The 27332-nt window shown below is 45.9% G+C and overlaps 7 protein-coding genes and 1 non-coding gene across 17 annotated transcripts; 4 read left to right on the top strand and 4 right to left on the bottom strand.

Moving 5' to 3' along the window:
• Positions 1-2522: 2522 nt before the first annotated feature.
• Positions 2523-3415, top strand: LOC112900759. The gene has a single exon (XM_025969567.1). It carries the CDS (start codon positions 2604-2606, stop codon positions 3051-3053), a length of 450 nt encoding a protein of 149 aa, XP_025825352.1. The 5' UTR covers positions 2523-2603; the 3' UTR covers positions 3054-3415.
• A 985-nt stretch (positions 3416-4400) lies between these two features.
• Positions 4401-7751, top strand: LOC112878925 (replication factor C subunit 3). Of its 2 annotated transcripts, XM_025943197.1 has the most exons (9): positions 4404-4702; positions 5092-5308; positions 5412-5491; positions 5584-5743; positions 5916-5997; positions 6307-6436; positions 6512-6575; positions 6693-6761; positions 7348-7751. In XM_025943197.1, exons 1-9 carry the CDS (start codon positions 4516-4518, stop codon positions 7445-7447), a joined length of 1089 nt encoding a protein of 362 aa, XP_025798982.1. In that variant the 5' UTR covers positions 4404-4515; the 3' UTR covers positions 7448-7751. The 2 variants fall into 2 exon arrangements, with proteins under 2 accessions (XP_025798981.1, XP_025798982.1); XM_025943196.1 differs by having other exon boundaries at positions 4401-4702; positions 6307-6575.
• A 5-nt stretch (positions 7752-7756) lies between these two features.
• Positions 7757-10240, bottom strand: LOC112878924 (metal tolerance protein 3-like). The gene is made up of 7 exons (XM_025943195.1): positions 9774-10240; positions 9491-9681; positions 9190-9388; positions 8866-9044; positions 8588-8738; positions 8283-8416; positions 7757-8161 (listed from the first exon to the last, which is right to left on the bottom strand). Exons 1-7 carry the CDS (start codon positions 9961-9963, stop codon positions 7982-7984), a joined length of 1224 nt encoding a protein of 407 aa, XP_025798980.1. The 5' UTR covers positions 9964-10240; the 3' UTR covers positions 7757-7981.
• On the top strand, positions 9891-12923 carry LOC112878927 (DNA-3-methyladenine glycosylase). Its single transcript, XM_025943198.1, has 7 exons — positions 9891-10026; positions 10698-11151; positions 11352-11423; positions 11524-11647; positions 12283-12353; positions 12445-12502; positions 12592-12923. The coding sequence occupies exons 2-7, from the start codon at positions 10870-10872 to the stop codon at positions 12753-12755; spliced, it is 771 nt and encodes a 256-aa protein (XP_025798983.1). The 5' UTR covers positions 9891-10026; positions 10698-10869; the 3' UTR covers positions 12756-12923.
• A 168-nt stretch (positions 12924-13091) lies between these two features.
• On the bottom strand, positions 13092-13173 carry TRNAS-GCU. Its single transcript has one exon. It is a non-coding gene; the product is annotated as a tRNA-Ser (tRNA).
• Positions 13174-17883: 4710 nt separating this feature from the next.
• On the bottom strand, positions 17884-23369 carry LOC112894995. Of its 8 annotated transcripts, none has more exons than XR_003229122.1 (5): positions 22723-23369; positions 21576-21741; positions 18489-21474; positions 18290-18330; positions 17884-18186 (listed from the first exon to the last, which is right to left on the bottom strand). XR_003229122.1 is itself a non-coding variant. In XM_025962855.1 (3 exons), exons 2-3 carry the CDS (start codon positions 21605-21607, stop codon positions 20279-20281), a joined length of 837 nt encoding a protein of 278 aa, XP_025818640.1. In that variant the 5' UTR covers positions 21608-21685; positions 22723-23363; the 3' UTR covers positions 19662-20278. The 8 variants fall into 8 exon arrangements, 1 of the variants encoding a protein (XP_025818640.1); XR_003229124.1 differs by lacking the exon at positions 18290-18330 and having other exon boundaries at positions 18489-18629; positions 19300-21474; positions 22723-23367; XR_003229123.1 differs by lacking the exon at positions 18290-18330 and having other exon boundaries at positions 18489-18629; positions 19310-21474; positions 22723-23367.
• Positions 23370-24281: 912 nt separating this feature from the next.
• On the top strand, positions 24282-25126 carry LOC112878343. The gene has a single exon (XM_025942803.1). It carries the CDS (start codon positions 24514-24516, stop codon positions 24799-24801), a length of 288 nt encoding a protein of 95 aa, XP_025798588.1. The 5' UTR covers positions 24282-24513; the 3' UTR covers positions 24802-25126.
• A 350-nt stretch (positions 25127-25476) lies between these two features.
• LOC112878331 (thioredoxin-like 3-1, chloroplastic) lies at positions 25477-27037 on the bottom strand. Of its 2 annotated transcripts, none has more exons than XM_025942785.1 (5): positions 26586-27037; positions 26257-26328; positions 26022-26088; positions 25832-25916; positions 25477-25734 (listed from the first exon to the last, which is right to left on the bottom strand). In XM_025942785.1, exons 1-5 carry the CDS (start codon positions 26888-26890, stop codon positions 25688-25690), a joined length of 576 nt encoding a protein of 191 aa, XP_025798570.1. In that variant the 5' UTR covers positions 26891-27037; the 3' UTR covers positions 25477-25687. The 2 variants fall into 2 exon arrangements, with proteins under 2 accessions (XP_025798570.1, XP_025798577.1); XM_025942792.1 differs by having other exon boundaries at positions 25482-25734; positions 25832-25849; positions 26586-27017.
• Between the last annotated feature and the right edge of the window lie 295 nt (positions 27038-27332).

The following is a 27332-nucleotide window of genomic DNA, read 5'->3' as shown; positions in this document are numbered from 1 at the left end:
AGTTAACACAAATTGATCTTTAAATTCTGTCTCAAACTCCACATACATTCTCCTTGTATATGATTCAGCTGCCATCTTCAACATAGGTAAATTTAGGATGTAAGTAATCGGGATCTTACGACGTGAATGAAAATCTGCATTGACCTCATTTTCACGAAGACTGGCACACACCTTCTCACATTCTACAAGGAGTTCTGAAAGACCCAGTTTTCTACGAAACCTTTTCTTGAAGATATTATTCATGCCTTCACTCCTTTGGGTAGAGGTCATGTCAGCTGTAAAAGAGTCACGGTAGATAATAGCCCATTTTCCCCTCAAGTTATAAAGGTTTGCCATCCAGTCATTGTCCTCAAGGTTGTACTCCCGCAATAAATCATGCCACTTTTTATTGAAGTAATACTCTGATCTATCCTCATAGACACAACTCTTAAAAGCAGGCAGAAACTCCTTATGCTTATTAATTATATGTCCGAGATGTTTAGCAGCATTAAGATAAATATGCCATATACAAAGACGATGGCTTGTGTTTGGAAATACATAAGCAATAGCACCTGCCATGGCTGCATCTTGATCAGTAAAAATTGTGCTTGGGTGCTTGCCTGACATTGCTGTTAAAAAAGTTTCAAAGAGCCATACAAACGATGGAATTGTTTCATCAAATAGCAATGCAGCTCTAAAAATTATGGTTTGCTTGTGATGGTTGGTACCTAGGATTGGAGCAAAAGGCATTTCAAACTTATTAGTTTGAAATGTGGTGTCGAATGACACAACATCACCAAAACATGTATAATCCATGATAGACTGACCATCTGCCCAAAAAAATTAGCTATACGGCCTTTATCGGGTCCATCTTCCTGATCTATATCAACTGCATAGAAAAATGTAGGATCCTCACGCTGCTTATTTTTCAAGTAGTTGCATAGTGATTGAGCATCATTGGATTCTAAGTACTTCTTGCGCTCACGACCAATCTCATTATTGCAATCCATCTTTGAATATGGCACTTTGTCGGCTCCTCCATAGAACTCCTTCATGAACTCATAGACTTGGGCAGGCCTCATTCCAGCTTCTCGTATGTGGCTGATTAGCTTTCTATCTGCTTCTGAGACACGTCGTTGGGACCTTAGATTTTTCTTCTTATTTGGACTAGCGAGATAATGATTGTGCTCAAGTACAACCTTATTCACTGTCCAAATCCCTTCTCTACTGACAACAAGCCGAATCCGAGCACCGCATTCTGTCCGTGTCATGCCCTTCGATGACTCAGATTTTGCATGTCCTTCGGCACTGCAAACTATATATTTTTGATATATAGTACCATCTGGTCGGTGCTTTGTGGTGCTCTTTCTAATACTAAATCCAATTTCACCGGCATACTTATTGTACATCTCATAAGCATAGTCCTCAGATTCGAAAGCCATTCCAATTTTAGGAGCAATTGAAGTGTGCCCAAATTTATCAGCCACCTGTTGTATAGTATAATCTCACGTCATGCATTATATACTACTTCTCCGCTATGCATTATCTACTACTTGACAAAAAAGATGATCAAACAAAGTATGTGACCTAACCTGAGTTGCTTGATCCCCTTCATCTACGTATTCCATGGTACGTGACTGTGTGTTGAAGTCAACATTCTCATGCCGGGCGACATCACGATCTTCAACCGGGGCAACGTCCTCATCATAAGATAAGCCAACCTCCATGACGGCTGCTAGGGGCTAAGAAGAGTAATAGATGATTAAGTAGGATCGTACGTACGTTTTACCAAGGATGTAGACTGCAGGCCTCACCAAGATGACGAAAGCGATCGAAGCAGTCGCCTAAACTGGAATCGCACGAGCTGCGGCGGCGCAGGATCCAGGATTTCCAGACTGGTAGACAAAGGCGGCGGTTTCTTTTCTGTTTCTGTACGAGAGGAACGCGGAGCCGTAAACGGAGCCAAGCCGTGCTGTGGTGCGGCTGCTTGCGTCGACCAGCCAAGCCCAAAGCTTTCCAAGCTCGTGGGCCTAATTCCGTCTACTAATCCAGCCAAGATTGCCACGCGTCAGACATCCAAGACAAGTTCGCACGGGAAGGTTTTGCGGCCAGTCCGCACCAAATTTTTTTCCAGACTTCGGCTGTCGCGGACACGTCCAGGGTCACTGTTTGGAGCACCCACCCCGGCCAGGCTTGGGGAATGAACCGCGCCGACGTGTGCGCAGCGCTTTCCAAGCCAGCAGCCATCCATTCGTCCCGAACAGCCGGTTCCATCCGTCGGCGGCTGGTGGACATGAGCGCCACGCTTTCCGAGCCATCCTGACGGCCAGCCAGCCCGGCTCGGCTCCGACCATCGCCGCATGATCGGGGGGCAGGCACGCGTCCCCGCGCGGTTGGCTCGCTGCCGCGCCGCGTTCACCCCCTCGTGAAGGAATGGCGGAATCCTCCCGTCCCAAGTAAAGCGCAGCTCTGTGCTGGACTCGAGTGGGTGTCCGTGTCCCTCTACCTCTCGCATCCTTTCCTTTTTCCTTCCCTTCCTCCGCCTATATAAACCGCTCCGATCCCTTCTCAGCTTGTTCACTGGCACAGCACGCGCGCGCGCATGAACAGCTGAGCTGAGCGACATGGCGAGCGGCGGCTACTACTACGACCAGGGCACAGTGACCTACTTGCCGGCGCCGGCGCCGAGGGCGACGTCCTTCCACCTCTGCGTGTTCCTGGCCACCGCCGCGCTGCTCGGCGCCACCACGTTCTACTCGCGCTACGAGTCCGCGGTGGAGAGCCTGGTCGACCAGGTCCGGTTCGCCGTCGTGCTGTCCCCGCTGCTGCTCCTGCTCGCGGTGCAGTACTGGGCGGCCACGTCCGGGTCGCGGACGCGGGGCGGCGGGGTCTCGTCGCTGCTCCTGGGGGACCAGCCCTCCTGGTACGGCGGCGGCTGGGGCCAGCAGCAGCGGGACGCCGCGGGGGCGTCATCTCCGTGGGGGGTGGCGCTCGCGCTCGCGCTCGTGCTGCTGCTCGTCTCCTACCAGTCATGCTTCCGCGACCTGTGGTTCCCGCTGGTCAGCCGCCGGTGAGCTTAGGCCAGAGCTTATCATATCGAAGGCTGCGCCCTGAAGTGCTGCTCGCCGGATGCGAGAAGAGCCGTCATCGATCGACAAGTTTCGTCCGTGCTTTTGCTTTGATCTGTTGCTATATCGAAGTGAACCGGTGGCATCGATATACTGACTAGGTACCTATAGGCGGAGCAGATTCCGATATGACTGGAGAATTATTGGAGCTTCGAAGAACATGAATTTGCTGTCTGGATTCTTGAAGCTGTAGTGTCAGACTGACAGTTAGCTCGGCTAGCTACTCCGGGATGTGATCAACAATATACGTGTAATTATTGCAATGATAGAATATCAAATATAATAAATTAAGGAAAGTTCGTGCATCTGTCAGCTGCTCTTCTTGAACTTCAGTATTACTGAGTAGATTCTGGCGCTAGCTAACTTGCTTTATTTGATTTCCGACTTGCAAGAATCTGAGCGTGTGAAGAACTGAAAAAAAAACAATTATTTGCACGCAACGTTATATCCACATGTGCCCATTTGCTTCATGAATAATACAGAACGCAAATTCCCCCGCTGCACCACACATCGCTGCTGAATATAGTGGCAAATAAGGTCGTTAAAAAGGCGAAAAGATAAAGCCAAACGAGAGTTGTTGGCATACATTAAGGTAACCATTTGCAACCATCTAACGAATCTAAATTTTAAGGCGTATAAAAAATGTGGATTCTGCTTAATTAGTATTCCTGACTTTCGGCAACAAGACAAGAATCTGGCACTTTCCTTCTGCGCTTTCGGCCACTGATGGGTGACTAAAGGAACTTTCTGAGATAATGACCGTGTGGGGCTTGATCCTTCAGCTACCACACTGCACACATGCCGCGCGCCCAAAAGCAAAAGACGCGACTATTCCAGATTCTTATTATTACCTGCTACTTGCAGGTCTCCCGTCCCCTCTACGATTGTTTTTCCTTACCTGTCTTCACATTATGATTGTTCACTACTCCGACCTCAGTATCAGAACTTGCATAATTATTCTATACTTCTAAGAGAACGAACAGCGGACCAACCACAAGAGTTCTACAAAAGTTCAACTCTTTATTATTTTCTTAAAAGGAATGCCCACCTTTTTTCCTTTAGTGAATTTCCCTTTTCCTTCACTGGAAGAAGTTCTCGCTTGAGTTTGAGTAGGTCCGCCCTTCCATTCCAATATTCCATCCCTTCATCAAAAGAGAGAGAAAGAAACAGAGAGTTTCACGTAGTACAAAAGGCTCATCAAGGCCGACATTACAAATGGGCTGGGCTATGGTCTAAGGCCTCCAAGGTCGTGCTCGAGCCCAAAGCTTGGCCTTCTTCGATATGGCGCGGCAGCACTCTGACACTCCTGAAGTTGCCAAGGTAGACAAGGGCGACGAGAGGGTTTCGAATTGGCGCCAACCATTCCCCACAATCCCGCCTTCCAGCTCTAGGGTTTCCACCCACTGCCATGGCGGGAGCCACCGCCGCCACTCCCATGGACATCGACGCCGCCGCGCCGCCCCCTCCGCCGGCCGGAGCGGCGCCGAAGGGCAAGGCGCCGCTTTGTGCCCCCGGGAGGGCCGCGCCATGGGTCGAGAAGTACCGGCCCCAGTCCCTCGCCGACGTCGCCGCCCACCGCGACATCGTCGACACCAGTAAGTGGCTGCTGCCTTTGCGCTCCTCCGATGCCTGGTACGAGGTTTAGCCGTTTAGGATTTTAGGAGGGATTGGATTGTGTCCTGGTGAAGGGATTTTTTTATTAGATTTGTGTTTCAGTTACCACTAATTCGTGGGTTGTGCTCGATCTGCTACCGTGTTTTTGTTTAATGCTTCAGTGACCTTATGCTACATATAACTTGTATGTTGGTGATTTTTGGCCCCAAACTTATGCCTGTCTATGATACCACAAATTCTGGGATTCCTGAGTTGTTTTGTTATTAGCTACTAATTCTTTTGCAACTGTGCTTATTGCAACTGTAACACATTGTTCTGCATAGTTAGCATGAGTTAAACTGATGATTTTGTCTTTAATGTTTTGTTGTAGTCGACAGGCTCACCAATGAGAATAGACTTCCACATTTGTTGCTGTATGGGCCACCTGGCACTGGGAAAACATCGACGATACTGGCGGTTGCAAGGAAGCTATATGGGTCTCAGTATAGCAACATGATTCTAGAACTCAACGCATCAGATGAACGTGGTATTGATGTTGTAAGGCAGCAGATCCAGGATTTTGCTGGCGCACGCAGCCTCTCTTTTGGGTATGCAGTACAAATCACACAGACTTGATATATGATCATTCAATTTTGTTTGTCATAATACCGTGAAGTAATACCCCTTTGCCTTCTATTTAACATTCTATAGGGCAAGGCCTTCTGTTAAGTTGGTCCTCTTGGATGAAGCAGATGCAATGACTAAGGATGCACAGTTTGCATTGCGAAGAGGTGTTTCTATCGTTAATAGTTTACTTGTTCCTTGCTGTAATATTCCTGTGGATTTTCTTCCTTACATCTATTTACTCTGCCCCTCCTTGCAGTCATTGAAAAGTATACAAGGAGCACAAGGTTTGCACTCATATGCAACCATGTCAACAAAATTATCCCTGCATTACAATCAAGGTGCACTAGGTTTAGATTTGCTCCACTTGATGGCAGTCATGTTAGAGAGCGTCTTCAGCATATAATAAAATCTGAGGGGTAAGCGCTTGTTTTCCTTCTAAGATTATTCAAGAATTTCTAAATAACTACTTTTTTGTTACTTGGGAACTTGGTTATGTTTGTTTTACATGATATCATGGTACACGATCTTCATGTGGTATTCTGGGATTTTTATCCTATCTGCAATGTTAAATTTTGCATGTACTTGCAGGCTCAGTGTAGATGAGGGTGGCTTGACAGCCCTAGTGCGGTTAAGCAATGGTGATATGAGGAAGGCTTTGAATATATTGCAGGTTATCCCTGATTCGTGCATTTGAACCCAACTATTTTTTACCATGTGGATGTGAGTTAAAAAAAGGGCATGAAAATGTTGCCCTTTTAGATATGGATGAATTGTACTTTCTGATTTGCTAACTGCGGTGGGTGCTTCAAGTATTTCACTAACGCCAATCTTTCAACGATACTTTTACTAAGTTCAACACTGATATGAACCATAAAACATAGCTTTTTTTATTGTCATGATATCCATTATTTTGTTCTGTATAAGCTGGTGCACCAATGACAACGGCTATGGTAATGACTTACCTTCTTTTTATGCACAGTCAACACACATGGCATCCCAACAAATCACAGAAGAAGCTGTCTATCTTTGCACAGGAAACCCCATGCCAAAAGATATTGAGGAGATAGCATTTTGGCTACTAAATGAGCCATTTTCAACCAGCTTCCAATGTAACCTTTGTTACCTTTATCAATATGATCCTTCTAATAATTCATTGTCTAATGTATGTTTCCTTATCTGTTTAGATATATCTGACATGAAGATGAGAAAAGGGCTGGCCTTGGTTGATATCATACGGGAGGTTACTATGTAAGCGCTACCTACTGCCTACAGTACCAGCTTTTCATTTCATAAATATTCTTAATCAACACTGAACTTTGAATCCTCTGTAGCATTGTTCTAATTTTCTGTATGTCTTTTATGCAGGTTTGTGTTCAAAATACAAATGCCATCCGGTGTTCGTGTAAAACTGATTAATGACCTGGCTGATATTGAGTATGTCCTGTATAAACTTTTACTACTGAATTGTGTGATTCTGTACATAAACTAGCTTACCATTAATGCACTAGATGCTTCTTTTCCATCAAATAATTATGTTTTGTTGCTAATTCTACTCACATTGGCATAAATATACCAATATAGTCATTTTAGTTAATATGATGGACGCAAGACCAGCAATGTGTGGCCAAGCTGCCTATTTACTTGATGTGACTATACCATTAGATCTTAGTTTACTAAGAAAAGCCTTAGAAGATGGTTAACTGAAAATGCTATGATATCATTAAATTAGCTCATTGGTATAGTTTAGGCCTTGCAACGGTGCAACACTGCAAAATGTTCTTTTTATTCAGCAAACTTCGGATGTAGTAGTAACCTATGGTTACTCTGTGAAGCAATTACTTAAAAGTTCACTGCAACGTCTCTGAGATATTGCAATAGGTCAGTAGTGACCTATGGTTACTCTCTGAGTTATTCCCATGGATTTGGGCTATGATCAGCTGGGAAACTGATATCTCTTTCTGGTATTTACTTTTTATTGGCTAGCAACAGTATTCATGTCATCTCTGTCTTTGATATACAGGTACAGGCTAAGCTTTGCATGCAATGACAAACTGCAGCTAGGCGCACTGATCTCAACTTTCACCAATGCTCGCACGGCTATGGTTGCCGCCGCCAGCTAATGCAGTAATGTGATGGATCTTTTTGTTGCCCTTTGCTGCCCCCACACTGGAACCTGGAGATGAAGCACAGCTACCTTTGTGGGTCACCATCTTGTCTGTAGTTAGCAAGCTGTGGGTCACCTTCTTGTCTGTAGTTAACAAGCTGAAAAGGGTGAGGGTTGTCTTAGATCTGTATGCTGCTGGGATGCGATGTCCTGGAACTTGGGAGTTTCCCATAACTGAATACTGTCGGGCGTTGTTGAGCTATGATGCATGTAATATTTTATCCAGTAGTGAAGTAACTATAACCGAAGTTCTTCATTGATAAAGTATGTGAAATTGCAAAGGCATTGGTGATTTATGGTGATCAGGATCAGTAAACCGGAAAGGTTAAATCCTGCATTACTCCAGTTAGACATCCGTGCTGCCCTTATTTTACAGGTGGAAAGGAAATTAAACTTTATCATTGAGTTTGTCGCTGAACCCCGGTGCCTTAAAAGAAAGCATAATGCTCTTAGTTAAATCTAACATTGTACACGAGTATGTGAAAGTCTCTCAAGGATCAGTAGCTGGCAGCTTGCTCCGGACTTTGTGTTCAGGCTTATGAGTGCTCTCAAAATCAACATGAACAAATGCCCGCTCGACTTCAGGCAGCTTCTCGATCTTTTCCTGCAGCGTTTCGCCGATGGTGTGCGCCTCTCGTAGCCGCATATCCTCTGAGAGTTCGATGTCAACCTAACGATGTCGCAAGAGTATATCATACCATAGGAACAAGATCACGCAACACTGGAGATGGGAGGAATGATAGGGACACAAAGTTTGCTAGTGTTCTTCTAACGCTAAGTTGTTAACTGACCTCGACGAAGTAGAGAGCTCCGAAGCTGTAAGCTCTAACAGTGTCAACCCGCTTGACGCGTGTATCGTGCTTCATGGCGAGGTAGGTCAGCATCTGCAGCATCTCTTGGGGGGCACATCGGCCCACTAGGGTAACTGGAGAAAGAAAAAACAGTCACAAGCTGGCAAGCTGATCAAGAACTCAGAGCGTTACTACTGATGCATGTCATCAGCTATCCTAGTCTCAGTGTTCCTAAATGGTGGGTGGGGGATAAAGCATTTCTGGAATTTCATGACACTTGGGAATGTAAAGAGTTTTGAAGGTACCTGCATTTTCTAACACAGTTTTGGACCAGTTCACAATGGTATATACAGCAAGCAGTACAGCCCCCGCAGGGTCAATCCACCATAAGAATTTGTCCCCAAGAACAGCAGCCACCAGACCGACAACATTGGTTATCACATCAAAATAGTGGTCCTGAATTGCACAAGTACAGCTGAATTTAAATGACAAAGTTGATATCAATTAAATTATGTACCCAACTAAACTAATTCCAAACAGTTAGTGTATGCTCATGTCGTATGGTCATGGCAGATATTCATACCTTTGCATAAGCCCGGACAATGCTGTTTCCTGAACTCTTGCAGTACAGCCAGAGAGCAAGTTTCACAGCAGTTGCTGAAAGCATGATGGAGTACAACCATATTAGCTGCTCTGAGGTCATCTTCTCCCCAGGTTTATTCTCCACCAATTGCTCAACAGCCGTGACCAAGACCTGGAAACCTAATACATTGACGAAGAAACTCATTCTAATTATTTCTACAGACACTTCAACACTGCATTTGTTTGAAAGATAGTAGTAAAATTTAAACATTTCTTGATACAGGAGTTCAGTCTTGGAGATCTGCCATAGCAAAGATGCCAATACCCAGAGTTGCCATGATGGCCGCAAAGACGATGATCCCAACCGGCTGAACACGCAACTTGCCAATTGGGTACTTGTAAATGTTCACTCTCTTCATCGAGAGGTGTGTGAACCAAAGGATGCCGCCGGCCATGAAATCCAGCAACGAGTCAAGCGTGGATGCTGCAATTGCCATGGACCCCGTCCTGATCGTAGCATACACCTTCCATTTTCGCGGCACAAGGGATTAGCATACAGTCTTCGCTTCTGATCGGTACCCATGTTCTACTGCAGTAGAATTGCACGGCCTGACTCGAGAAATTACCTTGAAAACCAGCAGCACAATATTGGCGTAGTTGGAAATCTTCATGGCGAACTCGTTCTGCTTCTGCTCCTTGTCCTCGAAGGCCCCATGGTCCGCCTCATCCGACTCGAATTCGCCGGGCATGCAGCGCACCTCCACCTCCTCGAAGGTTCTCAGGGTCGCGAGCTGCTTCTCGTAGTACTCTCTCTCCCCTACACCGACGCAGGTGAGGAATCAAAGCTCGCATCTCCCTGTGCCCCCATGGAAGTGGTGGCTACTGACTAGCTACAGATTGATCTCGCACCTTGGGAGAGGCCTTTAGCGCGGCCGAGGTCGACGTCGGCGGTGCGCTCGGGATCGAGCGCGGCGCGCACCTTATCGGGCAGCCGGGACAGGAAGCTACTGCGCAGCGACCGGGCCGAGTCCCGGCGCTGCAGAGACGGGGGACGGCCGCCGGCGCCCAGCAGCGGGGCCCTCCGGTCGTCGCCCTCCATAGTATCCGCGTCGGCGGGTCCAGCTACCTGAATTACCTCGTTCGTGCACAGCGGACAGCAGCGGTATGCTTTTCGCTGACCCGCTTTGGTAAATTCCCTTTTTGTAAGGTTCGTTCATGGAGGTTTTGGGTGTTTGGGATTGTAGTTTATCCTATTTTAGCGGTAATCTACAATGTTCTAGAAGCAAGTCATAAGTTCAGCAGCACCGAGGGAAAAACCTAGGGATGTTGATGAAACTACCTAGCTAGGCTGATCAGCTGATGCGGTATCCAATTTGCTAGCTCAAAACTGTGTTAGTCAACTCATGCTCCCGTAAAAGTGCTCAATGTGCCGGCAGCTATGTGCTAAGCACATATTTGATCAACTAACCTCAAATAGTTAAATTTGAGTGGGACCTCCCAAGGAATTGCTTTTTTTTTTGAAAAGATATTCCATTACTTAAAGGCACAGTACAGATATGGGACAAAACATGCCCCAATCAAAGTTCTGGAGTGCTTGTTCTACTCGATTCAGCTCGTAACGTCATCAACTATTTAGTCACGATTGCTTTAGTCGTTGACAATTTTAGTGGTTCACATGGAAGCAAACTGTATTGACTTCATCATCAATCGGAACGGGCCCAATCTGTGCCGCTGTGGCTTAACGTTTTTATTTTTTTTCTTTTCTTTTGAAAACCTTTGCTAGGCATCATCGATTTGCCATGTCAAACAAATATGATTTTTTTTGAAATAAAGTCAACCAGGAGTTTCGCCAGCAACCTTACGCGGATACGCTTCGTAGCTAACATCGATACGATCCCTCCGTTCCATCTCGTCCGTCAATTCCACGCATCCCCTTCTCCCCCGAACTCCGGGACTCAAACCCCACCTCTCCCCGTCGACGAACGCCGCCGGCAAGGCATCGCCGATGACCACCTCCGGTGCGCCCACGAGACCACGCTTCAAGCGCTCCTCCCCCAGGAAGAAGTCGCAGCTAAGGAGCCGCCGCCTCGCCGCCGGAGAGGCCGAGGCTGCTGGGGGCCCGGCGTTGGCGAGAGCGCCGCTTCCCTCACCGCTGGAGGTGGACGCGGTGCCGCGTATTGGGCACGCATTGCCGCGAGAGTTCTTCGAGGTGGATGCCCTCGACCTCGCCCCCCGCCTCCTCGGCAAGCTCCTGCGCCGCGACGAAGTCATCCTTCGCATCACCGAGGTTACTGTTCTTCAGAATCTCCCGCTAACGATTAAGATTATACTCTGTTACAAGCTTGCAATAGCGCCAAGGTTACATTTCCCTATCTATGTAGCTTCTCTCTTTGTTTGGTAAATGGCAAAATGTTCTTTCTCTGTGGTGCTAAATCTGCGAGTTATGTATGATATCCTGACGAAATTTCCTGCGTATGATTGATTCAGGTGGAGGCCTACAGGCCAAATGATTCCGCATGCCATGGCCGGTTCGGCATCACGGCGAGAACTGCTCCAGTGGTAGGATCAGTGCTTCCTTGCACCGTTCTTTCTCAGCAGGCAAATTTGGGAGGTCTGGAATTTGAGATTGGGCTAAAATTTGTGCTCCTTTTTTGCGTAGTTTGGACCGGGAGGCCATGCATATGTGTATCTATGCTATGGGCTCCACATGATGCTCAATATTGTTGCCGACATGGAGGGTGTTGGTGCTGCTGTTTTGATCCGGTCATGTTCTCCAGTTACTGGTACGCTCAATCTTTTTTTGATGCAGTTTGCTTGGACCATAAGATATGCTACAATTACAGTCTCACACGCTGGCTTGTAGAGTGGGAGATGTTAGGGCTTAGGACCATGTTGAAGTTTCTATATGGTTTCTGTTTGCTTGTGCTAGCTGCACAGCATCAGCAGCTGATCGGCTGCAGAGTCCGATGACTTGTTGCAGCAGCTGGCTGGCTGCAGTAGAGCTGCTGCTGCTGCAATGGCGGACTGGCTGCATCTGCAGCCCAGTCGCAGCAATCTCCCCGGCTCGAAAGGGAAAATGGAATTTGTACCACTGGATAGTTATGTGATCAGTAGGAATATAGGATATGTCGAGCATTTTTTCTCACTTGTCTCCCAACATTTCTTCTTCGTGTTGCTCCAAATTTGGGGCAGAAAAGTGGATTAAGTCTCGTTGGTTGGACAACTGGAATTCAACCTTTGTCCAAATTCCAACTCTACTAACTGAACGTTGCTCCCACTATAAGCTGTAGTTCCTCTATTTTTCAGCTATAAAGGTCTTTGTGTAGTCTCAGACTTTCAGCGTCTCGTGCCTTATCAGTGCAATCTTATACATAACAGTTTAAGCTGGACGTAAATTGATTTCATAAAATTGATGTAGGTCTTGAAACTATTCAGCGGCGCCGAGGTCAACAAACAGAGAAACCAATTCTACTTACAGGACCAGGAAAGGTATTCGTTAGCTACAAGCCTACAAGGTTAATGTTTTCCCGCTGTTCCCACACAACTAGTATGTAGTAAGATTTCTGTCCTCCGTATTCAGGTTGGACAAGCTCTGGGCTTATCCACTGATTGGTCGAACCATCCTCTTTACACACCTGGTATGCTTTGGTTGATCTCCCAACATCACCCAGAACCGCTGGATTGCTTCATTGCGTTCGCCTAGTAATGATCTGTTTACCCTTCTCAGGTGGGTTGGAAGTATTGGACGGGCCAGAGCCGGAGGCCATTCTGGTTGGTCCCCGCGTGGGCATCGATTACGCATCTCCCGAGCACGTCGCGGCGCCGTGGAGATTCGCCATTGCCGGCACTCCGTGGATTAGCGCCCCCAAAAATACCCTTTGGCCACGCTGAAGACCTGGAGGTAGTACGGGAAAAGCATGAGGATGAACGAACAGATGTCTCGCAAGAAACAGCTCGAGTCCAGTTTCCTTTTCCAAAACGTTCATGTGTTTGTATTTGTTCGAAAACAAAGGATTCCCTTTAATTGTACAGAAAGCAGCGAAACCATCTACCTTCCAATTGCCTATGAACGCTACACTGCCTTTAGACCAGGTTCTTTCCTTTTTTTTTTTACTCGGCACTACCAGGTTCAGAGACGCGTGTGTGTGTGCCCGGGCGGCTACCATCAGCACACAGCATGCACACGCAGCCATTCGGGGTGCAAAGAAAAAGGTAAAAAAAAAGGCACGACGCCTGAGAGATTCGAACTCTCGCGGGGAAACCCCATGTACTTAGCAGGCACACGCCTTAACCACTCGGCCAAAGCGTCGTTTGATGAGTGCGATACTTATAATCCTTTCTACCAGTATCCACTTACCCAAGAGCAAGGCCCGCCAAATTATCTTCCCGGTGCCTCTCTTCTCCTCCTACACGGTCGCGTTCCGTACCAAATGAAACCGCCACTTCCATCCCCAGCCGCGTCTCCAAGCCTTAACCCCGTACCACGGCCTCCGCCACGCGCCGATCGCCGTTCCGTTCCTGCTCCCCGGCGGATCCGTGCGGCCGCAACCTGTTCCCACCTCTCCGCGGCGGAGATGGGAGATCCCCAGCGCGTGGGGCCTTCAGCGCCGCGGAATCAGTCGGATTGCAGTCGCCGGTGAGAACTAGATGGGAGGGGACCGGGATGGGGATGTGAGGGCGGGCGTCAGAATCGAAGTCGGTGTGCGGAAAGAGGGGGAAGACCATGCGGTGTTGGGTTAGGGCTTCCGTTGTGTTGGTGGGTGCGAAGGGGGGATTAGGGGAGGTATAGGGGGCTAATCTAGGGTTCGGGTCCTGGAATTCCTTCGCGGCGCTTGCAAAATGTAGGGCTCAGTCTTGTGTTCATATCTTCAGACTATGAGAGGACTGAAGGTTCAGGCCTATGGGTTTGAAGGAGTGATGCACGTCTTACATATTGCAGCTAGGATTTGGTGCCTAAGGAGAAGTTGGGAAGATGGTTTATTACTTGTCGCATGTTTCTTCTCATTGGCCTTTACGTAGATGAAAAACATGTGCATCTGCAGGGTTTCATAGCTACTTGATTTCCCATTTTTCTTGCAATTTTGCAATTGATTATGCAATTGAGTGACTATGCATTCCGAATCATCTCCTGATTGAAGGAAATTGCTGGTTAGATGCGGCCTTTTTAGCCTTGCACTAGTTTGGTTTCTTGTATCTTGCAGTTTCATGAGTTTGTTATGCTTTGTCTCATATTCTTAGTTGAAGCATTGGTGATTAAATGTGTTCTATCTGAAGCTAAGAAATGAGGTTGCACTTTTTGGTTTGTGATGTTATCAGGATTATGGACTGGTATCTTGTGTTGAATATGTGCATTATGGTTTCAGTCTTAGCTTGTTATTATATTTTTCTCTCGGTGCTATGTGGAAGAAATGATAACATGTTGGTTAAGTTTTCCAAAACACATGTTTGACTAAAAATGCTTATTTCATCAAAATTTTCGGACTGTTTTGCTCTTTATTTTCAAAAAGGATTGTGGATGGTTAATATCTCACTGTCAAACGAGACACTAAGTCTTTATCTGCGTGTTTGTTGGCTATAACATAAACCACGGTGATGTGCAAGCCTACAAATAACCTGCTCTTTAGTTTAACACGTATACACCTTTTCTTCTTGTAGCTGTTTAAGGAAATTTGCAACATTTTTCAATGACAAAAGTGAAATTTCTGGTTGTTGGCAATCTCTATTAAGATTTTTTTTAGTTGGTAATTTTTGCTGGTTGCCTGGCCAATCCTTGTCCAGATTTGCTAGTTGGCTAGATAATCTTTAGTTTGTGTTGTACAGAGTATACCATTCTATTCAATTATAAACTGTATAATATAATATAAAAATGCCAGCTGTATTTTATCCTTTTTTGTTAGAATAACATGTTCCTGGGTTACTGCTTTTGCACAACAAAATGATGGCAGCCATTTTGTTATGTGCGGTTAATGAAATACTGCAGTTGATGCTGAGTGGGTGGTCATGGCATTTTTGTGTTCGACTCCCATTTCTCTTTTCGGTCTGTGGGGCATGCCTGTGTCTGGTCTTTTGTTATGATCTAGGTAGTTATCCTTGCTCGTGAAGGTCCCTTTTGGGCCGCTGGGTTTCAGCCCTGGGTGCTGTAAACTCAGCTGGCATACCTAGTAGTAATAGTAGTAGCAGATCATGTAGGTATTTGACGCCAACATATGCACATCCTATGGAATTGATCTCATAAACTATTTTGATTGTCACATTGTTGCACATTAATTTGATCCTTTCTCAATTTCAAGGTCTTTTTTGTAACATTTATAATATGACATTCATGCTTTATTTTGAGAAGTGAACATGTGGCAGACTTATGCTTGTGAATATCACTCTAATAGTTTACTCTTCGTGAAAAATCCATTCCACAGTAACATAATCATGCGCCTTTAAATTGAGCATAGATGGTAAATAAGCATACGCAGGATTATAGCTATCTGTGTTTTTAGTTGCTTATAGCAAGGATTGGAACTGCATGTAAATTAGACATTTTACTACATTTGTGAGTGCACATTATATTATTCAAACATCTCATATCACATGCCAAGCATGTTTAAGTATTCTTGTCGTCAAAATTGTGCTTAGAGTTGTAGCTTTTCATTGAACATGCAACTTTTTAGTTTACATTCATGTATTTAAGTTTTGCTTGATCTCAGTTAATAAAGGATTGTAGTTTTAAACGTATTAGTCTTTGAGCCAATAAATGTTGGTCACAATTAATGTGTCTTATGCTAATGTCAGAATTATGGCTTAATATCTTATATAGGTTATATGCATTGTTTTGACTCAGGCTAATCTTTTAAACTTGTAGCCCCATTTGAAATAGAAAGTATTCTGTGAGCATTTATTGTGGCCAGCTCATTAAAGCTGGGCTACTCATTTTATCTTTGCTGATTTGCATCAGGTATAAGTTACTGGAGGTGAAACAATATCTGATCTACTCTTTTGTGCACCCAGTTTTGATTTTGTTTTTGTAGTATGGTACCTATGGAAGGGAACCCTTATCAGTACACAACATTTACCATTATATTCATGCCATTATTTAAAGATAGTTTCTGTATTTTCCAATAAATGGTTGGAATTTCGTGATATTTCTGTACAAAATAAGTTTTTTGGTTTAATTTAAGTGACCTTTGGCGTAAGTCTATTTTTTGGGCAAAACCTTGGGCATAGATATAAGTAAAGACTTGTGCTGCCAATATTCCATATAGATAATGTTTTTATTAGTGTCTATGCCATCTTTCTACTTCATCAAATATTGTGATCTACTAATACGATCTAGGCAATTATGCAATCGGTGTATTGTAAATGGATCAAGCTGTGTCTCTAAAGCAACTAAGCTAGACAATAATGCTTGTGTGCTAGCAAGTGGGGATATTGTTGGCAAAGTTTGTGGCATGCATTGACCTGAAATGCCTTACCTTTTTCCACTCAAGCAATGTGTTTACATCATGTGTAAATTTTGTTTCCCAAACAGCACCGTATCATTTGTAAAAGAGCTTCTGGTTTCAAGTTTGCTACCTTATCCTGAATTCCTGTCATTTAGCTTGATCCTTTTTAATTAACCTACTACACTTAGTTATTTTGTATCTTTCAGCAATTTTTCACAATGATGATACCCAACGATGAACATTTATAGAACTTGTCACAACTTTATTCCATTTCCCTAACAGCAACATATCATTTGTAAAAGAGCTTCTGGTTTCTTTTTGTCCTTTTTGTGTAGGTCTCTTCTTATTCTCCTTGTTTGGCTACAGGTTTTTTGTTGTATCTATGTAAATTTGGACATTGGACTATTCTCTTTGTTTGGCTACAGGTTTTTTATTGTATCTATGGGCGTGATTGGATGGCTGCGTTCGGCCCTCTGTAAATTTGGACATTGGGCTGTTGTCCTTACCGACATATTGGGACATCGGCAAGGTTTCTTGTTACCTACTTTTACTATTCATGTTCCTAAGTTTTAGTGGTGCAATTAGCCAATTTTCTTGACTACTTAGAATTTTAATTTTGTTTGTAACCTGTTACGGTTACCGTGTTTAAGGGACTGGATGAAATAGCGCTTTTATCTGAGCCATTCTGATGTGATACTACTGCCTCGTAATTTTATTTATTTACTTGGGGGCGTGTTTTAAATTTTACGACTACAGTTGAGTTGCATTCCGTGGACCTGATATGTTCCTTGGTACTGAGCGTTGCTTGTTGGGCCAAAATTATCATGTGAAACTTCAATATGGGCTTTGAGTGTGATTAGGCCGCTAGTGGGTCTGATGCGTATGGGGATCTCAATGAGGCTGCTGGTATCTATATGGGCTTTTAGGGTGCCCGTTGGTGGGCTTAGGTCTTTGGAGGGTCGGGTTCCGTATGTCTAGTTGAGTCGGTACGGGCTGCTAGTGGGCCTGGTATCTTCCCTTTGTGCCATCAGTCGGCCTGATAGCATCTTGTTGGGCCGTTAATGGGCCTTCTCCATACGTCTGGGCTATCAATGGGCCTGGTTGCGTTCGTATGGGCCGTAAATGGCCCTAGAATCATTTGTTTGGGCTATCAATGGGCCTGGCTGAGTTTGTACGGGCCATTAGTGGGTCTAGCTTATCCGTTTTGGGCCATAAATGGGCCTAAATGCGTCGGCATGGGCAGTTAGTGGGCTTAATCTCACTTTTTGGGCCAACAATTGGCCTGGTAGAATCTGTTTGGGCCGTCGGTGGGCCTGGCTGCATCCGTTCGAGCTGTCAGTGGGCTTTCTGTCATTCTTTTGGGTCGTCGATGGGCCGAGTTTCGTTTGTTAGTGGGTCTGGTGGGCCACTGCCGGGCCTATCTTCTGCATTTGGGCCTTTTGTTGGCTTTGTGCGTCCTTTTGGGCATAAGTGTGTCTGCGGACATCCGATGTGTTCTGTTGAGCGTATTTGGTCCAAACGTTTAAAGTTCATGGGCCTTGGTGTATCATTTCACGTGCGTGACCGATGAATCCAAGCTCAAAACCTTGACAAAATTGGTTGTATAAACGTTACAAATGTCCATACTACAAGGCGTTCGTTAAGCTATTTTACTCTCTACCATTGAGCCGGCTGTATCATTTTACTATCTTCTGTTGAGCCTGCATAACAAAATATCTTGGTATCTGCACGTTACAAATGTCCATTCCATATGGCTTCGTTGCAAATGCCCATACTATTGATAAGACGTCGCTTCGGTACAACTCGTCCAGACCAATTCATACAATTTGTGGACGACAGATTCATCAGACAGGTTGCGTTTCATCACCTTCGAAACTCACAATCTGAACCTGTAAGATATTGCAGGAATGTCAAAACCCATACCAACATGGTTTTGCACATTGTGATTACATTCTAAATTTTGAAAAATGTTAGCTCAGTATAATGCAAAACCTTCAGAAGCTGGATCTTGATATCATACAGCGCCAAATGTTCTATTCAAACGTATTCACAGTTTAGGAAAGTTAACTCAGAATATGTGGGAACAACTACGAACATGGCTGCTGAACAAATTTCAGAGAGGCTACTTTGTTCCGTAAAAGTAAAGGGCAGGGTACTTCATGAGGGATATATGGAACAGAAGGAATAATACCTCAGTATCATAGCCCAGTACACAAGACAATAAGGTTGTAGGAGCACCATGTGGCAGATGATATCCAAAATGGTATTAGACCTTTTCAAATTTCCTACAGATCCTCACACTTTTAAGACTTCAACTGTCCACAACTTATTTCTGGTACATTAAATAGTACAGTTATATCAGCTATTAATTCCGAACTTTGGTCAGAAAATCCTATGGTACGTTTGGCCAACATAAATCACCATATCCTCTAAAAAAGCATAAATAACCATATACATGGAACTCAAATCATTGGCAATGAATAGTGGTGCTATTAACTAGAATATACTACCATGTACAGTGGTCATGCAGAGCATAAATTGTTGTGACTTGAATAATGCAAGATACATGAGCAATTTACTCCTTTTCGTATATTGAATGGGGTATCAGCATGCCAGTAAAACTATCAGTGCATCATAATGAAACTACAAGGTACAGTAACTAGTATCGTAGCTTTGGGATTAATTTTTAACTGACTAAACGATGTCATTGGCAGTTCACATACTCCCTCCGTCTGATATATAAGGCGTAACCACTTTTTACTCAAGTCTCATAGTATAAGGCGCTCTCTCTCTACGCACGTAGATCGATGCAGTAATACTAGCGTTGATAGAGAGAATTAAATATGTTCCTTGGTCTCTGAACTAGAGGTGGTTACGCCTTATATACTGGGACAGAGGGAGTAACTTTAACCGTGCAAAAACAACAACAATACTGTTTAAATGACAATCAATACTCAATTACTCAGTTAAATGATTATGCTGTAATGAAAGTAAGTTTTTACTTTTTGGCACCTTTCTTGGAAAAGCAGAAATATAACTTATTTGGTAGACTTGCTTGCCACTCAAATATAGTCACACCTGCCCTCAAAGCGCCCATAACTTTCTACCATGCACAACCAAAATTCAATGATAGCTCTTCGAGTCTTCCAAACAAGCAGATAAATTAATAGACGGAGAAATCAAAAGGCTCAGATATGCAGTAGATGACAAAAATAACAGAATAACCAGATGACCATTATACAGCGATACATAGCTAGTCTCAAACCATGTTTAGTTTAAGCTAATACAGAAAAGTAGTATAATGAGCCTGTTAATGGGCTTGGACCAATCCTGTCTGTTGAACATTTCTATAAGGGCAGGGTCGAAATAAAGTTTGCTCATGGGCTGTCTTTTTGTACTGGTAGGTGAGAGTAGCAGCCAACAACAGTACACCAGAGCAATAAACTTCTGTCAGGTAATGACCCAATAGAAACCCTTGCACCACCTCTAACCCCAGTTGCCATTCACTACTATTATGGATAAAATAGGACCTCGAAACTAGCACACTATAATGGTAGGAAAATATTATCCCTGAGGCTAATGTGTGCATGATATGTATGCACACTCGATAATGCTTCCAAATCATCAGTTCTTCCAAAAATGAAAGTACCTCCAAAATACGAAGGACCGAATACCCTAGATATAAATTCATCTCAATCCAGGCACTCATCTGGCCTTAGATTGGGTCTTTCTACACAACTCAGGTAGCATATAACAAACATTTCAATACACTTAGGCCGGCTTCACCCTGTTAGCACACTTTTAGCGCCTGAAATTGGAAAGCCCATCAAAAGCTCTGCTCTTAACTCTAAATATATAGCTAGCCTCCTAGGCCATCATTTGACTTAGAGCAACTCCAAAAGCCTCTGTATAACATCCTGGATCGGTAAATATAGAAAAAAAAGATCAAAACCGCATCCAATAGTGCCTCTTTCTTCCTCGCTATTTTCTCTCGCTCGGGATCCCATCCCCTCGCTCTGCATCTTTGCCGAGCTCGCGCAGCTCGCCATCGGCCTTCTCCCGCGCATCGGCCCCACTTACTGCATGCCGTCTCCCGTCCGCATCTCCCGCTGGGACAAGTCCCCCTCCCACCCCGCCGGCGAGCACGCGTACATCGACATGCTCCCCCTGGCCGCCTCCGACCATGGCGCTGGACTTCCGGTGGGCACTCTCGGCGTCCCTGAAGCTGCCGGCCAGCGCGGCATGGTTGATGGACAGCCGGTGGGCGTTCTCAGTAGCGCTCAGCCTGCTGCTGTTCCTGGCCGTCGCGCTCGCCGTGACATCCTTCTCCTCCTCCTTGTCGTCGCCGTACGTCTCCGCGTCGGCCTTCTCCTCCAACCCGGCCCACGTGCACGCTGCCGAATTGATGCAGGAGAACGTCCACGTGAGCCAGCAGCAGCAGCTGGAGTCCCTCGCCTCCGCGTGACGCTGCCGATGGACGCCTCGCCCCGCCGCATGAGGAGCGGTGGCCGCAGGATGCCGCGCTCCGTCCCCTGGCACGGCGGTTGCACCGCAGCGCTGTCGAGCAAGCACGACAAGCGAAGGAGATGAGGGGCCGGCCGGGATGGAGGTGGGGAGGGGAGGCCGGGGATGGAGAGAAGGGAGGCTAGAACGGGAGAGGAGAGGGTGGCCGGGGAGGATAAGAAGGGGAAAGGAAGGGGATGACGCATGGGACCCATGTGTCAGTGTGTGTGTGAAGGGGAGAGTTGAAGGAGCCGTTGGGATTTGGAGAGTGGGAAAGAAGAGTCTGTTGGAGTAAACAACTCAGTAGGGTGAGGAATCTTTTTAGAGAGTCAAATAGAGAGCCAAAAATAGCTACTCTCTTGGAGATGCTCTTAGAATGGAACAGTGCTACATGTTAATAGAATTTTTACGGGCTTGAGCAGGGTTTTGACCCATCAGCAGCCTAACCTACAGCCATAATAAGAGCTAGCTATTGCGCAACCATTGAATTGAACTTGTAAATGCCAAATATCCACAAATAAGGTAGAAACTATTTGATGGTTAAAGAATCTAAAGTCATAAGACTAAGATAATAACAGGACAAAATTATGGATGGACAAATTTCGGGTAAGCATCAGCAGCTACCACATTATAGGTAATCAGCAATACTCCCGCAGAAAGAGTAATCAGCAAAACTACAATCAGACAAATATCCATGATCAGTGGATAGGACCATTATCAAAGACCATTTGAGGTATGGAAATCATAGGGGGTTGCGCTGTAGTTTGTCACTCACCTCTTGTTCAATGATAGCCCAAAATATAGCATGATAGATCACAACTTTGGTAGGAATTTCTGTTGATGCCAACATACGTCTGCATAGATCACAATTCTGCCAGTCGCCTCATGTTCAATGACAGCCAAAAATGTAGCATGATAGATCACAAATTTGGTAGGAATTTCTGTTGATGCCAACGTAAGACAAACAATTGCCACTATCAACACATGTACTCCGCAAAAATGTATAGTTTAGTTCTTAGATATTGCAATTTGTTTAGGCATAAAATATGCCATCACATAAAACTCATATAATCATTGATAATGTATGAAGGCAGAAACAAGCAAGCCATCCTTGTATTATTCATCTAAATTGCAAGTTTACGTACTGAATAGCAATAAAACTCATCAACATGGCAATTTATCATAAAATAAGAAGCAGTAAGATATGAGCAGTAATTGGCACGAGTTTGATTAGTAGACCAAGGCATCATGTGCTTAGAAAGGCTCAATCCTGAAGGTGCATGTGAGAGATGTTTATGGCACGAATTAAGTTTCCCCGGACACTGTCACTCCCACTTTGCTATCCTTCTTGTTTTACAGTACCGAGCAAGGTCAACTAGATTATAATACGCTACAAAAATTGCACATATACACAAACCAAACCCTAGTTTAACCCAACCCAGTAGAAGAAGAAAATGATATCAATAATAGAAATCGAACAATTGATCGTACCAAATAGGCACGAGCACGAGGATACAGAAACGCACACATCAAAAGTCAAAACCCTGTATCTGATTTGCATACGAAATGGCACACGCACGCGAGCACCACAACCCAAGATTATCCATCCAAAACAACCAAACGCGAAACGCAACAGTTCCTGATTCTAAGAGATACAAAGTCACCAGCCAAACACGTTAACAAAACCAGAAAAAAAAAATTTGGATCAATGTAGCATCAATCCAGCAACAGATGCAAGAGATTACGAACACGCGCACGCAAATCCTAGACCCGCTAGCGTATCAAACGGGACCGGCACGCCTGCAGCATCAAACCCTAGATCGTCTCGAACAAAATCCAAACAATCCGGGTGCCACCAACTTCAATGGCGAGAGGGGAGACGCTCGAACTCGAAGCTGGGACCGACCAGGAAGGAGAGGCACCTGAAGAACACGACGACGGGGCCCCGGGAGCCGAGGAGGAGCGAGCTGTCGAGCACTGCCGTGTCGGAGACCGCGGGCGGCGCAGCTCTGCGGCTGCGGCCGGCCACGCTGCGGACGACGACGGCGAGGTTGGAGGGGGAAGCGGCATCTAGGGTTTCGCCAGAGGCCGCCGCCGCCTCCATCTCCACACGCGGATTGGGATGCCCCCGTCGCACGCTCGAGAAGGCGAGGCGCGGACCATTCCGGGGTGGGGATTGGCCGATTGGGGATGTCGGTTGCCGGCCGCTGCCCGTGGCGAGGAAGGAGCTTGAACCAATGAAGCGTAGGCCATGGGCCCAGAATCCAGAGAATCAAATTGACCTCCTGGTTTGTTTTGGGGGCCCACCCACCGCCAACGCTGATTTCTTCACCGTGTCATGGCCTCATGTTCTCCTCTTGCGCTGACGTGGCGTTTATGCTCAGAATATGACCTCGCCATAACACGACGGAATTTGATACTCAACTAAAGTTATCTGGAAATCGGTTGGTTAATCCTACTGACCATTTTCACACGACTCACGTGACGTTATCTCTTCGCTCCTCTCGACTCTCGTCGTGGATGAGCACCACCCCGGTGACCGGCCGGCGCCGGCCGCGCCGCAACGGATCGAGCCGCCACGCCCCCGCGCTTGCTTTTAGCGTTTCTGCTGGCACGCCTCGCGAGAAGGCAAGCAATCACATGGGCATCATGCCCCGCGCGCAACAGATTGGGCCCTGGCACGTTTGCTGGGCCTGCAAACCGCGTGAGGCCGCCGAACACAGGATACGTGGCGGGCTTGAGCTGGCGTATCCAGGCAAGCCGGTGGCGCTTTTCTTGGGCAGGCAGAGAAGTCGAGACCACGTTCTTGCCGGTGCAACCCGTTGAAAAATCCGAGCAAATCAAAGCGGCACATGGAATGCCAAGTCCAAGAAGGTTCTCACGACTATGAGGTTTTTCTTCGAGGGAATTGTTGAGTTCTGGAAGAAGGGGGGAATGCGAGATGGGTATTTTTCTTGTTTTCCGGTTACGCTCATTGTGAATCGGAATATCTCGAAATATATCGACGTGCACCGTTTTCTCGCTGGATCTGATTGTAAGTCAACTCAAATACTCTGGTCTTTTCCGCGCAAAAAAAAACTCTGATCTTTGATCAATGCGTTCTTTTCTATCCTTCCAAGATTAACCAATCAAAACCTTACGCCCTAAGTCAGGTGGTTAATCCGATTGGTTTCGTGAGTATATAAGAAACTGCTTCCAAGATAGCGACTGCTCAGAAAGGGGTGGATCAGATACGCCATCGTCTAGATGGAGAGAATAAGGATGCCACATCACCTCTCACTTTTGACAGATGTCAGGTCAAACCGCTCTGGTAAGCAAAGATGTCCACACACTTGCGCGGTCAATTGAGCAAGCAGAAAACGTGAACAGTTACGAGCATGGACCTCTTCTTCCTTGCAAAGCAAACTAATACTAGTATATCCCAGCTTCACAAAACGAAGATACCTACGAAACCGGAAACCCACACCACTTCACCGCTTGCGTGTACGGGCAAGGAAAAACAAGTTGCAAGCTGCAGCTGCAAGAGCACATGCTCCAAACCCACAAGCCAAGTGGCTCTATATAAAGCGAGCAAGCAGGAGAGGACTACCGCCACTGCACAACCGTGACATCTCTGCATCTCAAGGTCATACGCGCATCCACACGCCTCTCCATCCCTTTGCCAACAACCTCTGGTCCTCTGCTCTCCTCTCGCCGCCGATCGACCGTTAGCCATGGACGCCTCCTTCCTCTCGCTCTCGCCGGAGCTCCGCGACGCGCTCGTCAAGGTCGCCGTGTTCGTGCTCGTCCAGGGGCTGGTCTACCTCATCCTCCGCAACTCGTCCAACGTCTTCTCCAAGGACGGCGGGCTCAGGTCCCTCAGCTTCCGGCCGATGCGGTCCATGAGCATCAGGCGCGTGCTGGCGCCGCTCTCCGACGTCCCCGTCGGCACCGACGAGCCCTCGACGTCGCCGTCGCTGTCGTCCGCGGCGTCGCGCCGCAGGGTTAGCCGTGAGGATTGAGATGCCCCCGGAGCGGGTAGTTTGGTCACTCTGAATAGTAATTGGTTTGCTATACGGTTGCTTATGGAAATAGTATTTGAGTTCTGATGTAAGTGGGATAGATGTAATCTTGTAGATATATCGATTGAAAAGAATCGGAAGACTGGATTATTGATTCTTTATAACATGATTGCTCTTTCTTCTTGTGAATACACTGCTTGTTGGCTCTTGTTGGAAATGATCCAGAAGAACAGCAAAGTTGGAAGACTGGATTATTGGAAGATAGAAAGAGGCTTGACTAGCTCTGCTATGATAAGGAGCTGAAATATAGCGTGATTGATTAGTACAACTTAATGTCTTAAGCGATGATCTGGTTTATAGTACCAGTGTCAATGGCACGCCTAGGGTATTTGATCACCTGTTCTTCTGGGTCATTTCTCTAACCTCATCCTCTTAAGCATATGGCCTCCTAGTGCTTCTGCTTTCCCTTCTCCATACTTCAATAACTGGCTATGAATGTGTACTCTTGGATCAAAATTTATCTAATTCCAACGGTATAAAATTAGAATTGAGCAGTGGAATTGGGTAAGGAGAAATAAATTAGATAAAATGATGTCCCTGTGTCCCATCTTCCTGTGAATATAGTTGTTGGCTTCTGTGTTATAGGCAGAACATTTGTACATTTGAGCAATCCAATTGGAGATCAAAACAGTGTTGACCAGCTCTGCTGTGATAAGGAGCTGAAATATAGATTTATTGATTTGATTGCTGACTTAGCATATGAAGAGGTCAGCTGACATCTCTCTATATATACATTTTGCAGTACAATATCAATTGCACTGCTTGGGTGTTTAGTTATTTGTTCTTCTGGATCATTTCTCTAACCTCATCCATCACAAGCCAAGCTTTATGGCCTCCTATTACCTCTGCTTTCCATTCTCCATCCTTCCATAACTGGATATCAATGCGTAGTTTAGGATCAACAATTCAACGTTTTATGATTCCAATCATATAGGAATGGGAGTTAACTGATGGAATAATATGGTGGTACCTGAATTGTGGGCATTTTCTGAAGGTACACGTACAGGCCAATGGAAAAGCCGCATGCCCAGCACAGAGAAAGATAAAAGAGTCAGCTGCTTTCAGAGTCAATTGTTCCAAAGAAAATGAATCAGAAATCTTCAGAGTCACTCTAAATCAATTACAATCTTGTGAAGAAACGCTAGAATTTGCTGACTTACGGTTATATTTCCTCTTTTTACCACCGCTTGTGGAACTTTATTGACATCAACAAAGTAAAACCTGACTCTGCAACAGAAATTTGATGCAAGATTTAATCCAACAAATCATTAACACATTTCACAATATGTGATGAGTATATTCAGAGCTTGGCATCAGTTTACAGAATAACAGATCAATATACAGAATTGGAACTTGTGCCAATCTAACATTCCACAGTGGTGAATTTACACTAACCCTGGATATTCTCCTGCTATCTTCTCCAGTCTGGGCTTCAGGTAAATGCATTTCCGACACCAACTAGCCATCCTGGCAACAATAAACAATATCTCAGACCTTGGAAAAAATAAACAACATCTCAACTTCTGATGAAGTATTATAATATATCTAGAGCGGTTTAAGATTAGCACGTCGATTAAAGCGAGGAAGCTTCTCAGTTGTTTTATAATGACAATCAGTATCTGGATCATTGGCCACACACCAGACAGGTCCATGGAGACATGGAGTAATTTAATAAGCTGCAGCATTGTTAAGCCGGGCAGAACGGTGGTAGTAGTCGTACGTACCAGTCGATGATGACGGCCTGGTTGTTCTCGACGGACCACCTGAGCGCCTCGTCGAGCTTCTCCATGCTGTCGATCTCCTCCATCTCCACCGGCTTGGACACGTCCCAAAAGTAGGCCTCCGCCCTGACCCTCTCCCGGCGCTCCCTCCTCCTCCCCCTCCCGCCGCCGTTCCACACCCACAGGGCCCGCCCGGCCGCCCCGCCGCCGACGTTCGAGCAAGCGGCTGACGAGTGCGGGGGCGGCGCCGCCGCCGCCGCGACCTCCCGCACGCAGAGCGCGCGCGGGCTCGGCGCGAGGAGCGCCATTGGTGTCCGCTTCCGCCTGCGGGCTTGCGGCGGTGGTCAGGATTCAGAGATGGGGCTTCGGCGTTCGCGTGGACGGCGGAGCAGAGGAATCGGGGAACGCGAGGTGGCGGCGGGAGGCGAGTGTTGATCGGTGTGTGAGATCGGAAGCGGGAGCTTATCCGTAGTGAGAATGAGAAGATCCGAGTTGGGCGGGGACGGGGGCGTGGGGTCAAAAGCGTCGGCATCTGGGCCCAGCGGATCGTAAAATATCTCGAGATCTTTCGCGTGCTGACCTTTTTTTGGTGGACTGGTTCGAGCGGAATCTTATATATGGGCCGAAAGCCCTCGAATAAAAGTGTGGGCTGCGGCCCATCATAGGGTACAAGCGCGAGAATTTTTTTAAAAAAAGGTTAAAAAATTAAATTCGAAAAAGGTGCCGATTTGAAAAAATTCTAAAAATAGC

This window comes from Panicum hallii, chromosome 1 (genome assembly GCF_002211085.1).
Source record: "Panicum hallii strain FIL2 chromosome 1, PHallii_v3.1, whole genome shotgun sequence".
Classification (NCBI taxonomy): domain Eukaryota; kingdom Viridiplantae; phylum Streptophyta; class Magnoliopsida; order Poales; family Poaceae; genus Panicum; species Panicum hallii.
This window is presented reverse-complemented; position numbering and strand designations above follow the sequence as displayed.

Coding starts and splice junctions, on each gene's coding strand:
- LOC112878924 (XM_025943195.1), bottom strand. CDS start 9,963: ATGGAGGGCGACGACCGGAGGGCCCCGCTGCTGGGCGCCGGCGGCCGT. Junction 8,417..8,587: donor AACTGTGTTAGAAAATGCAG/GTACCTTCAAAA, acceptor TTCTTTCTCCAG/TTACCCTAGTGGGCCGATGT. Junction 8,162..8,282: donor GAGCTCTCTACTTCGTCGAG/GTCAGTTAACAA, acceptor CGACATCGTTAG/GTTGACATCGAACTCTCAGA.
- LOC112878927 (XM_025943198.1), top strand. CDS start 10,870: ATGACCACCTCCGGTGCGCCCACGAGACCACGCTTCAAGCGCTCCTCC. Junction 11,424..11,523: donor CGGCGAGAACTGCTCCAGTG/GTAGGATCAGTG, acceptor TTTTTTGCGTAG/TTTGGACCGGGAGGCCATGC. Junction 12,354..12,444: donor TACTTACAGGACCAGGAAAG/GTATTCGTTAGC, acceptor CTCCGTATTCAG/GTTGGACAAGCTCTGGGCTT.
- LOC112878343 (XM_025942803.1), top strand. CDS start 24,514: ATGGACGCCTCCTTCCTCTCGCTCTCGCCGGAGCTCCGCGACGCGCTC.
- LOC112878331 (XM_025942785.1), bottom strand. CDS start 26,890: ATGGCGCTCCTCGCGCCGAGCCCGCGCGCGCTCTGCGTGCGGGAGGTC. Junction 26,329..26,585: donor CAGGCCGTCATCATCGACTG/GTACGTACGACT, acceptor TATTGTTGCCAG/GATGGCTAGTTGGTGTCGGA. Junction 25,917..26,021: donor TAAAAAGAGGAAATATAACC/GTAAGTCAGCAA, acceptor CTCTGAAAGCAG/CTGACTCTTTTATCTTTCTC.
- LOC112894995 (XM_025962855.1), bottom strand. CDS start 21,607: ATGCTATATTTTGGGCTATCATTGAACAAGAG. Junction 21,084..21,575: donor GGGCTATCATTGAACAAGAG/GTGAGTGACAAA, acceptor TTACTCCAACAG/ACTCTTCTTTCCCACTCTCC.
- LOC112900759 (XM_025969567.1), top strand. CDS start 2,604: ATGGCGAGCGGCGGCTACTACTACGACCAGGGCACAGTGACCTACTTG.
- LOC112878925 (XM_025943196.1), top strand. CDS start 4,516: ATGGCGGGAGCCACCGCCGCCACTCCCATGGACATCGACGCCGCCGCG. Junction 5,744..5,915: donor CATATAATAAAATCTGAGGG/GTAAGCGCTTGT, acceptor ATGTACTTGCAG/GCTCAGTGTAGATGAGGGTG. Junction 5,998..6,306: donor AGGCTTTGAATATATTGCAG/GTTATCCCTGAT, acceptor TTTTATGCACAG/TCAACACACATGGCATCCCA.